Raw genomic sequence first — 14,954 nt, 5'->3', positions numbered from 1 at the left:
ATGAAAGGTCTTTAGAAGCCAGACTAAGGTTAGTTTACATGACAGTAGCAGACTTAATTACCCCCTTAACAGCCTGTGTTCCCACATGAATGAGTTACTCTTCTATTGACCTGTTGGGTTCAGAATCAACAACCTGCAATTAGTTCTTCCAGACATTCTTGAATATATTGTGGATTACAGACTCAGGTTAAAGCAATCCAACATATGTCCATTATTTCCTGGCTCAATCTGTGCCCAAAAGTGACTCCCGTTACATACAGTATAAGGAACAAAAAACTCACATAGCATCAATAGCAAGCTTTCCCCTGTTTCCCGAGATGACACGCTGTGACACAATATGCATTTGGCGGGAGGGCCACGAATTTGTGACATCATCAACGCCCCTGTCAGTTGTCAGTGAAGCCATCCACTATCGGATTGCTTTGTATCTGCCTGAACAATATAAGTACCTTTTCTGGTTTTAATAATAATTGGAGTTGTGGCGATTACTAAGTGATGCTTTTATACTGTGACCCTGCTGGCCATACTTACCCGATTTGGAGACTTCGGCTGAGGATTTAGGGCTCCCTATGCACTGTTGATCTCTGTATCTAAGGATCACATCCAGCTTTATGGTGGTGGTGGGCACACATGTAAGGTGCACTTCCTAGTCTCTTTACATGGCGTATTTCTCTGTGGAATCTCTGTGAGAAGATCTACATCAATTTATTCACTAAGACGTTTTATCACAGTTGTTCTTTTACAATATGGACTGACCACTTTTTAATGTGTAATGGTTGTTTTGTTTAATATATACACACATAGCAGGGATCACCATAGTTTGTCAGGATGATCTAAAATAATTACAGTGATAAAAGTAACTTGAACATTTTCTTGTGACTCTAGACCTGGGACTAAAAAAAACATACATTATATGTTAAAATGAAAAAGACAACCAATTTCTATGATTATGAAAAAATTATAATGAAACTATAGCTACAAATAAATCTAGAAAAATAAGGAACCTTTCTAACACGCTTGTGCTTTTGTGAAAAAAGATGTTTACAATATTCACTACTTTGAGCTGCTAACCCTAAATCTAGTGTTATGTCAGTACAACACTTTTTTGTAAGATTTAGGCAGCAGAGAGCAGAGTGCAGTAATGCTTCCTGAGGGTGTCTGAGATTGGACAAAACACGTAGGGGTGTGGTTACTGCACGTCACTCTTTATTTTGAGTTTTCCAGGCTGTGGAATGCAAGCTGGCTCTGGGGACCAGTTAAGCGGTGTTCCTAAATTAATAGAGTATCATAGTGCCTAGAGAGAGTTTTTAGACAAAGTGAGAGTATAGCCTCATGTAAGAATTTATAATCAGGACAAAAAACGTACCATCATCCGGATATTGATGAGCAAGTAGAGGGGGAGGGTGGGGATGGGGGAATGGTTGCTGAGGCCAGACCCAGAACTAACCCGCCCAATTTATGTATGGACTATCTCGGTACTGATAAGTCAAAGTAAACAATAAGTGAATAAAAAATATATATTTATTATAATAAAAAGTTGCATTGAACAATAATGTACATCAAAGGAATGGTCGGATTCTCTACTAGTTTTGCGGGGGACCCGCTTCTTCAGGAGAAGACAATAATGCAATAAAATAATAAAATACATATAATGCAATTCAGCAATGCAGTTAATAATACATAACAATTAAAGGTTTACCCAATGTGTACCGAAGCAGGTGCGGAGCCAAACTGCCCGGGTGATTGCCCCCCGCGGCGGACATGGGGGATGGTGCGTTGATCTCTAAATGCAATACATACATTTAATTAGGGGGGCCCAGTGGGTGGATACAATGCAGGGTGTATCCACCCACTGGGCCCCGCTAAGTAAATGTATGTATTGCATTTAGAGATTAACGCACCATCCCCCATGTCCGCCGCGGGGGGCAATCACCCGGGCAGTTCGGCTTCACGCCTGCTTCGCTACACATTGGGTAAACCTTTAATTGTTATGTATTATTAACTGCATTGCTGAATTGCATTATATTTATTTTGTTATTTTATTGCATTATTGTCTCTTAGATTGGTTCTCCTGAAGAAACGGGTCCCCCGCAAAACTAGTAGAGAATCCGACCATTCCTTTGATGTACATTATTGTTCAATGCAACTTTTTATTATAATAAATATATATTTTTTATTCACTTATTGTTTACTTTGACTTATCAGTACAGAGATAGTCCATACATCAATTGGGCGGGTTTGTTCTGGGTCTAGCCTCAGCAACCATTCCCCCATCCCCACCCTCCCCCTCTACTTGCCTAGAGAGAGTGACATTTTGTAATGTTTTTAAAAAAAAAGTACGTATGGTATTAGGCTATGGGATCTCCCCTGTGTGATTTCTATGTTTACATGTGAGCATTTCTACAGAGAAAAGGAGCCAGGGATGGTGGGGGTTTTGTGGAAGATTTCCGGTGAGTATATAGAGAACTAGGGAGAGCACTGAGAGCACTTATTTCGGTGTGGTACACTGACTGACACACAGAGATTTATTAAAGCGGGAGTTCACCCGAAAAACATTAGATTCATGCTCATTTTGTCAAGCCTGTCGGAAGACTGTCAATCAAATAGGAACGCCCAATCCCGCAGCCCATACTCGGAAGCGGCGGAGAAGAACGCTCTCTAAAACGGTAAATACTGCTTCATTTTTAAAAAAACTACCCGATTCCCCTTCACAAAATGAGCAAGAATCTAATGTTAAAAATTAACATTTCCGGGTGAACCTCCACTTTAAAGACACATAGGGGGTTATTTACAAAAGACAAATCCACTTTGCACTACAAGTGCACTGCAATTGCACTTGAAAGTGCACTTGTAAGTGCAGTTGCTATAGATTGCTGTAGCTCTGAGGGGAAGCTCTGAATTTAGGCAAAGCTCTGCTGATTTTATCATCCAATCATGTGCAAGCAAAAATGTTGTTCTTTGTTTTCCTTGCATATCACCCTCAGATCTACAGTGACTGCACTTGCATTGCACTTGTAGTGCAAAGTGGATTTGCCTTTCGTAAATAACCCCCATAGACTTTTTTTGCACTTTATTTATTGAGCACCTTTTTCTGCAGACTTTGCATGTAAAAAACTGTCACGTTATAAAATGTTTATTTATTGTCATATTGATTTCTGGCACAACAAAGTTGCATACATTTTTGGGGTTAATTTAGCAATTGATTTTTTTGGCACATGCAGGTTGAATTTTCCATACAGCATTGTATAGTGATGAATAATATATATAATAAGTTATTTATTTGTTTGTTTGTTTAGTTTTACAAATAAATCTAGAGAAAATATAATAATTTTTCCTCATTTCTGTTATTTATGTTTATTTCTCATATACGTAACTGAAATGAAGAGGATCTGATCAGTATGTCAGTGGCCCCAAAAAGTAACATGAAATTGTTCCCTAGTAGGGATAAACTTTGGTTTAAAGCCTAATGTGGCTTTTACCCAAACCTAACCTGTTTGCAGTTTGGCAAACTGCAAAATAAATTGGCCAGGTTTGTTCAGCTCACCTGCATGAATCCCCAGTTGCTGATTGTAAACAAACCAGACAGGGATCTGTGATTTAACAGTAGTAGCACTGCCACCACATGACAGATCCTGGGTAATTCTTCTGATTGTTAAAAAAAAGGTTTTTTTTTTTGTTTTTTTTTTGCCATTTTCTTTTTTTTTATTGCTACTGTATAAGTCATCACTTGTGTTTGTTTATGTTGTACTGCTCTGGTATACTGCATATTGACTACTGTTTTGGGGTTGTTTTTACCCTTCCTATCTGTAAGATGGAAATCCAAATAAAAATATTTGCAAAAAAAAAAAATGCCAGGCATCTTGTATGACAGTGGTCATTAACCCTGTCCTCAGGGCCCAATAACAGGCCAGGTTTGCAAGATAACTTACATTGCAAGTGATATCATTTTCTGCTCAGTGATTGCAATATTCTAGTCTGCATCTCCCCAAGGTAAAACATAAAACCTGGCATGTTAGTGGGCCATGAGGACATGGTTGATGACCACTGTTGTATGACATCCTTGACCAAATATTTGGCCAATTACATCACCCAGGATCCCCAGATGGTTTGTTTATGAACAGAAGCTGATGGTGGGGCAACATCATCAGGCAGAATTCATTAACCACTTCCATACCAGGCACTTACGCACCTTCCTGCCCAAGCCAATTTTCAGCTTTCAGCACTGTCGCAATTTGAATGACAATTGCGCAGTCATGCTACACTGTACCCAAATGAAATTTTCATCATTTTGTTCCCACAAACAGAGCTTTCTTTTGGTGGTATTTGATCACCTCTGCGATTTTTATTTTTTGCGCAACAACAACTAAGAAAAAAAAAGGAAATTTTTGAAAATAATTAAGTTTTTATTTTTTTCTGTTATTTTTTTTGTAAATAAGTACGTTTTCTTCTTCAATTATGGGCACTGATATGGCGGCACTGATGGGCACCGATGAGGTGGCACTGATGGGCACAGATGAGGTGGCACTGATGGGCACCGATAGGCGGCACTGATGGGCACTAATAGGCGGCGCTGGTATGCTGCACTGATGGGCATTCATAGGCGGCACTGATGGGCACTCATAGGCGGCACTGATGGGCACTCATAGGAGGCACTGGGCACTCTTTGGCGGCACTGATGGGCACTCATGGGGGGCACTTATGGGTGGCACTGATGGGTACTTATGGGTGGCACAGATGGGCACTGATAGGTGGGCACTGCGCATAGATGGGCACTAAGAGGTGGCACTGATGGGCACTGAGGGGTGGCACTGATGGACACTGAGGGGTGGCACTGATGGCATTGCTAGGCATCATTTCAGCCAGTCCCCATGTTGCCAGTCAGTGCCTATTTGTGGGCACTGATTGGCATCGATTGTGTTAATTTTTTTTTCATTGGTGTTTTTTTTTTTGCTCTATTGAGCAAACAATCAGTGCGAACCCCCCCCCCCCCCTGTAAGGAGAGCCGCCGATCGGCTCTCCTCTACTCGCGTCTACTCACGGCTCTTCCTGTTTACATCGTGATCAGCCGTGGTTGGACACGGCTGATCAGGTTGTAAAGAGCCTCCGCCGGAGGCTCTTTACCGAGATCGGAGATGCAGGGTGTCAGACTGACACCCCACATCACTGATCACCGCCCTGTCTGCCCCCACGGGCGCGCACCAGCATGAAATCCTGCAGGACGTCAATAGACGTCCAGTCAGGATTTCACAACCACTTCCCGGACGTCAATTGACTATTGACCGGGCAGGAAGTGGTTAAGGATTATCATCATTAAAGATGGATCACTGTAGGATGATGTTGTTGACACTACATTTAGATCATGGGATATTATTTACATTCTTTTGCTTGTAATGAAATAAAAGGACTTTGTCTAAGGTGTTGGCATGTTTTTTTTTATCTTTGAATATTTTTGAAGGAATGAGTAATAAGGAGGGCAATTAGAGGAACATATATCATGTGGCTCCCTTATTATAAAGGGCACTTCAAGATTCTTCTGATAAGCCCCCCCCCCCCCCACACACACACACACACACACAAACCACAGCATCCTCTTTGAGAATGAATGTGGTGATGAGGCCTTTGTCACCTCAAAATGGGGACTAGGTACTTGCAAGGAAGAGGAGATTGCTACCCCCCCCCCCCCCGTGCAAGGTACCTTCCCAAGTTTTAAAAGGAATGTGGCCTGGCATGCTCACTACCTTCCCTTTACTAGACACCTAAGAAGCCTGAATTATGGTCTATTATGAATTTTAAGGGAAATCCATTTTCTTTTTTATTACTTAAAGGGTTAAATTATACTATGACTTAACTTTACCTGCAGCTTTAATTCATCCTCCAAGCATTTTATTTAAAGGAATTGTGTATGTTTTATGTTGCCCTTTAATCTGCGTTAAAAATGCCATTTATTTTATTATATATATATATTTTTTGCGATCTTCAACATTTTTGGTTTCCTATGGCAATGCCCAGCCACCCTGTTTCTTTTTAACAAAGCCTTTAAATTAGCATTGAAAAAGACCATAAAAAAAATTGTACAATTCACCTCCCATAAAATTTGGCACTGTGTTTGGGGTTTAAGGACTTCCTGCTGAGTTCACCAAACCTCCTGCAAACTGAGGGGCAGATCCACAAAGGAAGTACGCCGGCGTATCTACTGATACGCCGGCGTACTTTCAAATTTCCTGCGTCGTATCTTTGTTTTGAATCCTCAAAACAAGATACAATGGCATCTGGGTTAGATCCGACAAGTGTACGTCTTTGTACGCCTTCGGATCTTAGATGCAATTCTTCGGCGTGCGCTGGGTGGCGTTCCAGTCGTAATCCGTGTCGAGTATGCAAATTAGCTATTTCCGACGATCCACGAACGTACGAGCGGCCGTCGCAATCTTTTACGTCGTTTCCGTTCGGCTTTTTTCGGCGTATAATTAAAGCTGCTATTTGGTGACGTACGCAATGTTAAGTATGGCCGTCGTTCCCGCGTCGAATTTGAAAATATTTTTTTTTGTTTGCGTAAGTCGTCCGTGAATGGGGCTGGACGTAATTTACGTCCACGTCAAAACAATGACGTCCTTGCGACGTCATTTAGCGCAATGCACGGCGGGAAATTTAGGGACGGCGCATGCGCAGTTCGTTCAGCTCGGGGACGCGCTTCATTTAAATGAAACACGCCCCCTACTCGCCGATTTGAATTAGGCGCCGTTACGCCGCAAGAGATACACTACGCCGCCGTAACTTACTGCGCAAATTCTTTCTGGATTCAAAGCTTTCGAAAGTAAGTTACAGCGGCGTAGCATATCTCACATACGCTGCGCCCATGCAATTGTATGTGAATCTGCCCCAGAATGTCTAATTATGTTTTTTAAATAGGTAGTTGTCCTCTAGCAGCTTCTTGCAACATACTAGTAGCCTCCAGAAGTTTCTGAAAACATGTCAGTGGACTCTGTTACAACATGTTGTTGGATTCTAATGGTTTGGCAAAATATTGAAGGCCTCTAACAGCTCTAATGGGGAAAAAAAAATGCATCTCCGCTGACATGTTCCTATACTCTTCCTGTTGTCATTAAGCCTTTCCAATGAATGCATGCTTATTTAAACAATGGCATTGGACAGCTGTACTTCCAGTGTACATCTTACTGTAAAGGAAAGTGATATACTTGGGTTATATTGATTATAGCAGTGAGGTTTATATTGCAAATGTGGAGGTGTTATGTTCATGATTAACATTTAAAGCCAAAGGGCCAGATCCACAAAGAAGTTACGCTGGCGTATCTATTGATACGCCGCGTAACTTCTAGTTTGCTCCGGCGTATCTTTGTTTTGTATCCACAAAACAAGATACGCCTGAAGCTGGGCTAGATCCGACTGGCGTCAGACCAGACCACAAACAGGCGGTCAGACCAGGCACAGGGTGTTTAAAGTCTCCCAAAAAAGACTTGTGGCTGGGGCTGGTTCATATGTGCTGAATCAAACGCTGATAGAGATCACTTTGCTGAAACTGGTATTGATTAAACCCAGAGCCAGGCCATTTACTCTGATGTTCATCGAACGCAAAGCTTGTGCCAACATATTGGTTAATCCATGCAACGATGTCTTAGTTATTGAATATGGACCTATATATGATTGCGGTAGGTATCCAGCGAATGAAGAACAGATTATTATTGATCCACTCCCTTGTTTCTGGATGTGAGGTACAACAAGTTTTATCAAAAGGGAAGTTGATATTACATTGACATGGAAAACCTTATTCCACAATTCCTCTGTAGTTTCAAAAAGTGGACCAATGAAAGGATTCACAGCAGCATTACAGACAAGGATGTCAATTTTCCCATAAATCTCAAGTGCCGTTGCCACTAGTTTCTCACAATGTTTTTCATTGCCCACATGACATTGAATTCCAGAAATGCTGAGTCCTTCTTCTTTCAGCTGTTTGACAGCTTTATCCACATTTTCTGTTTTACGACTACATAAAAGCACGTGAGCCCCATCTTGTGCCAAACGTCTTGCTAAAGCAAAGCCGATCCTTTATGTGTGCATATATTTAGTTCCAGATTTATGTCTTGTTCACAAAGTAAATGCACTCTATTTACTAATTAGATGACTTCTGAAGGCAATTGGTTCCACTAAACTTTAGTTATGGGTATCAGAGTAAAGGGGGCTGAATACAAATACACGCCACACTTTTCACATATTTATTTGTAAAATATTTTAAAAAACATCTAGCATTTTCCTTCCACTTCACAATTATGTGCCACTTTTTGTTGGTCTAGCACATAAATCCTAATAAAATACATTTACATGGAAGTTTTCATTAATATGCAAGGTCTTTTTTTTATTTAACACATTCATATTTTGTCCACATTTTTAAAATATATTTCTGAAATAATGTATGTTTATGCTCTATAAAAAAGCAGCAACATCACTGAATTTTTTTTTAAAAAAAGATAAGCATTCATAATTGCAGAAAAAGGTCAATCCAGTATATTTGAAACATAACTAGGTCAAGTTTTATGTTCACTGAAGCCTGTCACAATGCCCGTGTCATACAATGATAGGGTGATTTGATTTGATTTGATTTGTTGGAGGTCGTCGGTTATCTGGAAGTAGATTATTTATTCCTTCCACTCCTATATCTAGATCTTTCCACAAGACATTGCTCCAGGTAAATTTTCAATCACTGCAGTTTTCACTGGGTTAATGTTTCAACTGAAATGGTTTCAAAATGAATAACTTTATTGTGCAGAAGGCAGAAAAGAGCAATCCAAGACACTTTTTTGTCTTATTTTCTTCCCAGCTGAGATTAAAATCTTAAAAGCATACATTTTTTTTTTGTTTATTACAAATAAAGTCCTCATAGCAGATATGACTGCAATTTCATTGCAAATAAGCATTGTATTGTACTGTCTTTAAATTTGGACACTGATTACATTAATCACTTTATTTCTTCACCTTCATGGCAATGACCCTAAACATACAGCCAGAGCTACAATGGAATGGTTTATATCAAAGCACATTCATGTGTTAGTCAAAGTCCAGATCTAAATCCAATTGAGAATCTGTGGTAAGACTTGAAAATTGCTGTTCACAGACGCTCTCCATTCGATCTGACAGAGCTTGAGCTATTTTACAAAGAATGGGCAAAAATGTCACTCTCTAGATGTGCAAAGCTGGTAGAGACATCCCCAAAAAGACTTAGGCCTCGTATACACGACAGAGTTTCTCGGCAGAATTCAGCGAGAAACTCGGTCAGAGCCGGATTCTGCCGAGAAACTCTGTCGTCTGTACACTTTTGGCCCGATGGAGCCGCCGAGGAACTCGTCGAGAAAATAGAGAACATGTTCTCTATTTTCTCGTTGTTCTATGGGAGAAGGCGGCCCGCCGAGCTCCTCGGCGGCTTCATCCCTGAACTCGACGAGGAACTCGATGTGTTTGGCACGTCGAGTTCCTCTGTCGTGTGTACGAGGCCTCACAGCTGTAATTGCAGTGAAAGGTGGTTCTACAAAGTAATGACTCAGGGGGCTGAATACAAATGCATGCCACACTTTTCACATATTTATTTGTAAAAAAAAATTGAAAAACATTTATCATTTTCCTTCCACTTCACATTTAAGTATCACTTTCTGTTGGTCTATAACATAAATCCCAATAAAATACATTTACGTTTTTGGTTGTAACATGACAAAATGTGTAAAATTTCAGGGAGTTTGAATACTTTAATCAAGGCACTGTAAGTGTGATCACTAGAGGGGTATTTAAAATCCTACTACCTACCTTTTGTTGCAATATATTTATTATAGGAATGATACCCTCCACTGTCACATCTTTTTAGATGGTCACCTCCCCTGTATATACCCAACAAACACATAAAGAAAATCTAATGAAAAAGGTAGTCTGACCCCATAAACACAATAACCTGAGTGTACTACAACACTTTGTTTAGTAGGAGACTTCACATAGATCCGTGTGGAATTTAACAATTAACCATTTGTGGCCCATGTGTGGTAATGTATTTGATTAACTTTTATCTTTGTGAGTATATTTTATTTAAGTAACTGCCAATAAAAACTGTGCATATTTCATTAGGCCAGTTTGCTTTGATCAGTTTTTTTTTTGTTATATGACAGAATGTCAGGGAGAGACATTTTTAAAACGGTAAGGAGGGTATTTTTTAAAGCGGAGGTTCACCCTAAAAAACAACTATGTACCATCCCATCCAGCATACTTGCGTCAGCTACAGTATGCTTTTTTTTTTTTACGCTGTATTAACCGTTTAATCGTTCAGTTTCTTTTCAGACTCCCGCGGGGAATAGGCGTTCCTATGAAGAGGGGAACATGATTGACGTCCGGCTATGGCGCGTCACGCGTTCCAAAAATAGCCGGACTAGGTCTCGGATCTTACGATGCTATACGGCGCCTGCGCACGGACTAGGAGCTGACTGCGCAGGCGCCGTATACAGCCGAGTCCTATTTCGGCTATTTTCGGAACGCGTGACGCGCCATAGCCGGACGTCAATCATGTTCCCCTCTTCATAGGAACGCCTATTTCCCGCGGGAGTCTGGAAAGAAACTGAACGATTAAACGGTAAATACAGCGCAAAAAAAAAGCATACTGTAGCTGACGCAAGTATGCTGGATGGGATGGTATATAATATAATGTTATATAATTCTTTTAGGGTGAACCTCCACTTTAAGAAAAATAATCAGAGTTTTGTTAACATTTACTTCTACTTTTATGGTTATATATTGAAAGCAGCAAATCATCAATGTGAAGAAAATCCAATAACAATGCATAACATAAAAATATCTTTGGTCAAGCTTTGGTGTAATTTAAAGTCAAGGGTAATTTACCACCCAACGCTATTTAATTGGAAAGTTACAATGTAGTCCACAGATCAGAATTCTGTACTGTAGGGAATCTAGCCATATATAGTAAACAATTCATTAATGTGTTATTCTGAGTAAAATGCCTTGTACTTGAGCATATTTGGTCAATTATGGGGCAGCACCCTTGCTATTAGCTTTTTCCTGAACAAATGTGACTAGCCATGTATCCACAGTCTTGAAATTGTGTGTTAAAGGTGTTAACTGATTTAGGTCAATATTGTTTGGAATGTTGCTTTAGCATATAACAGATAATTGGATGTTTAATTAATAAGCATGTGAACTTTATTGACTTTTAATATGTCACTCTGTGCTAGTGTGTGAACTGTTATAAGCTTACTTGTGTGCATCATATTTAGTAAGATGTGTTCAGTTTCATGATGGTAGTATTGCTTGGTCTTTTTGTATTAATTAAATGTTTTTACCGTTAATTAAACCTACATATGTCATTCATGCTTGAAGTGCATGGCTCAACAGGTGTTATTGCCCCAGCTATCAGAGGTCCTATATCTATTGCCAATTTAGAGAAGTAATATGTAAGCTAAAGTCAACTGAAATATAGATTTTTGTGTGTAATGTGAGTGCTTCTTGTCAGCTTGTAAACCCTTGTAAACCATTTAAACCCCTGTAAAGAGGTCTTAGAGAGGAGTCCTTCTCCGTGTGATATTTCCTACATTGGTGGTCAATATATTCATAGGAAGCTCTTTGGTTAAGGCAGAATGCTCTCTTTTTCTCTTGCTCAAGGGCATAGTTATTTTTAAGCCAATTAATACTGGGCACACAACCTGATGTTCCTTCGGGACAATGTCAAAAAAAGCATTTCCACGCAAGGGTGTGGTTTGCAATTTGGTGCTATTCACTAGCCTCAGAGAAGCTTCAAGTGTACATTCTGGTGCCGTGGGCTGCCTGAAAGACTATAGATGCATGCATGGGCCACTGAATGGCAACACTCTGTAGACAGCTCCTATGAAGGGAAACTAACATATTTTCTCTCCTATTGTGTATGGTCACAACAAAGATTAGAGAGCATGTGTGCTAGGCCAAAGTGGCTGCTTAATTATCAATACAGGCTTTGCTTCACTTTCTTCTGTAAAACTGCCTTTTGCTGTACCTTCATGTAACTTCTCAAGGAGTGTGTGTTTTTATTGAAATCTGTGTCCATTAATGAGAAAATAGTGGGCCAGATTCACATAGAGATACGACGGTGTATCTCCTGATACACCGTCATATTTCTGAGTTTCGTCGGTTGTATCTATGCGACTGATTCATAGAATCAGTTACGCATAGATATGCCTAAGATCCGTCAGGTGTAACCGTGTTACACCGTCGGATCTTAGGCTGCAATTCCAGGCTGGCCGCTAGGTGGCATTTCGGTTTATTTACGCGCCAATTATGCAAATGAGGAGATACGCCGATTCCGAAACGAACGACCGCCCGGCGCTTTTTTTGTACATCGTTTGCGTTCGCCTTTTCCCGCTGTATAGTTACCCCTGCTTCTATGAGGCTCAGCCAATGTTTAGTATGGTCGTCGTTCCCGCGTCAAATTTTTAAATTTTACGTCGTTTGCGTACGTCGATTCACAAAAGCGCTGGACGCAAGTTATGCTCCCGCCGAAACCAATGACGTCCTAGCGACGTCATTGGAAGCAATGCACACCGGGAAAATTCGCGAACGGCGCATGCGCAGTTAAATCGGCGTGGGGACGCGCCTGATTTAAATACTACACTCCCCCTAGCCGCGGAATTTGAATTTCGCCGGGGGATTTAAGATACGCCCCTGCAAGTTTTGAGGTAAGTGCTTTGTGAATTAGCATTTGCTTTAAAAAATTGCGGCGGCGGATCTTAAATCACATAGGTTACGTGGATTTAAATATCCGCTAACCTATGTGAATCTGGCCCATTATGTTTATTGATATGATATGATTGAGTTCATGCAACTGTTACCAAAAAGAGTTCAGAAGTAAATTATTACTTTTCAAAGTACTGTTCCAACACGTTATTCTAAACTTTGTACCTACCCCAAAAAGTGTCAGTATTTGGTGTTGCCTGAATATGGTTTTAAGAGAGATGAATGGCATTCTTTGCCAAAATGGCAATAAACTGTTGATGTAGTGCAGGCATGTTTAACTGCCCTAAAGCTGACACATTATAAGGGATTAATAATAAACCAAGCCCTACCACTTAAATGCAGGAAATGTCCTACAAAAATAGAAATTATTAAAAACAATTTTCCTGCAGTTTTCATTCTCATTTACTGTAGAGCTAACTAGCCGACTTGCTCTTCAGCCAGTAGGTTACATGGTATATAGGTTGGGATAAGATTTGGCACACTCTTTGGTAAGTCCACTACATTCTAATAGGAATGAGCCCGATAATCGAGTCTAACGTAAGTTCGACTCAAACATCGGGTGTTCAGGTTTTTGCTGAACACACAAACAAAAGGGGCATTCAGAGGGAAGTGCCCCATAATGCACTGCGCTCTCACAGTGCTTTGATTGCTGACAATTGGCCAAAGCATGTACCTGATGTGTATGCTTTGGCCAATCACAGCACAATGTATGCCCACTAACACAAAGCTCCTTTCTCTATCTGCAACGTAGAGAGTGTTCTGACTCTCCTGTAGTTCAAGGGAGGGGGCGAGCACGACACTTCACACCAGGAAGAAAGCCTCACATTAGTGTGTGGAGTTACAGACAGAAGAACAGGAAGTGAGCATTTCTCAGAAGAAATAAGGACATTTAAAAGCAAAATTAAAGGATGAGGTAAGTGAAAGAGGACTGTTCTAAGGTAAAGGAAGCTATTTAGGAAAAAAAGTTGTACCTTTACAACCCCTTTAAAGCTTCCCCTGAGAGCTGAACTAAAAAAAATTGTAAATGAAAAATAAATTAGGGAAAAAAACAGCGTGGGGAAAAAAAAAGTCCTGCAAGCAGCATCTTTGGGGCGGTGCGGGAGCATTCTATTTAGCACTCCTAACCCGCCCCTACCATTAAATACAGTGGCCAGCGCTGCCAAAGCGCCTTCAAAGCAATTCTACAGCGGTGCTTTTCGGGTGTTTTTTACCCCTTTTCAGGCCAGTAGTGGAGGGGTTAAAAGCACCCTAATACCGCTATTACCAAAAAGCGCAGCTAAAACAACGCTAAAATTAGCGACGCTTTACCACTAACAAGTAACAAGTTTTTTTATACATTTACTTTTTCAGACTGATCCCATAATACATTGGCTCATCTTCTATTAGATTTCTCTTGTTTTGGATGATGCATAGATGGGTGCTGATGAGGTAATGTCATCACTGCTCACTGCATCAATATGTTGTGAATTCAGGATGCAATGGTGATGCCTCCTCAGAAGGTGGATCCATGACTTCTAACAATTAATTATATTTCCTCAGTCATCCAGGTGAACTGAGAGTATTTTGTGGCAAAAAGGAATTACTTGGGGGAAAAAACTGGACAGGAGCTGAGTAGTGCAGCCAGAGCTTCTTTTCTCATCTGCCTGGAAACCTTAAAGAGAAGCTCCACCCAAAAGTAGAAGCTCTGTTTGTCTGCCTCTTCCCAGCCTTAGCCGCAGCGAAGTGAGCATGAGGTTCAGCCCCCCTTCTCCTTCGTCCACAGCCGGCCCATTCACAGAGCACAGCACGTTTCACGCATTCACACTAGGGAGCCAGCTGTGAAGCCGCACTTTCCCTTAGTGGAGATGGTGGCGGCAGCACCCAATAGCTAATTGAAAAATCGGCACGGCAACATCGCTGGATCCCCAGAAAGGTAAGTGCCCTAATATTGAAAGTCAGCAGCTACAGAATTTGTAGCTGCTGACTTTTAATGTTTTCTGAAGGAGCCTGGAGCTCCTTTTCAAAGAAATAGCCCATAACATTATTTTCACTTTACTCGGAAAATCAACTCTCGCGATCTGACCAAGGTTTAAGAGAAGAGAATGTAGAATATAGGTGTACATATAGACTTGTATATATACGGTAAAAAAAATAAAGTACTACTGAATTATTATTTCAGATTAGTTTTGCATTAACAAAGTCCTTTTTAT

The 14,954-nt window shown here is 40.6% G+C and overlaps 1 protein-coding gene across 1 annotated transcript; it reads right to left on the bottom strand.

Moving 5' to 3' along the window:
* Positions 1-7,503: 7,503 nt before the first annotated feature.
* Positions 7,504-8,061, bottom strand: LOC120918641 (dehydrogenase/reductase SDR family member 4-like; the record flags this gene model as incomplete). The annotated part of the gene is made up of 1 exon (XM_040330354.1): positions 7,504-8,061. A coding segment is annotated over one exon (558 nt), but the record flags the coding sequence as incomplete, so codon positions are not given.
* Positions 8,062-14,954: the final 6,893 nt, after the last annotated feature.

Source organism: Rana temporaria, chromosome 1, assembly GCF_905171775.1.
Source record: "Rana temporaria chromosome 1, aRanTem1.1, whole genome shotgun sequence".
NCBI classification, from domain to species: Eukaryota; Metazoa; Chordata; class Amphibia; order Anura; family Ranidae; genus Rana; species Rana temporaria.
Note: the sequence above shows the minus strand (reverse complement) of the source record. Positions and strands in the feature narration are given on the sequence as shown.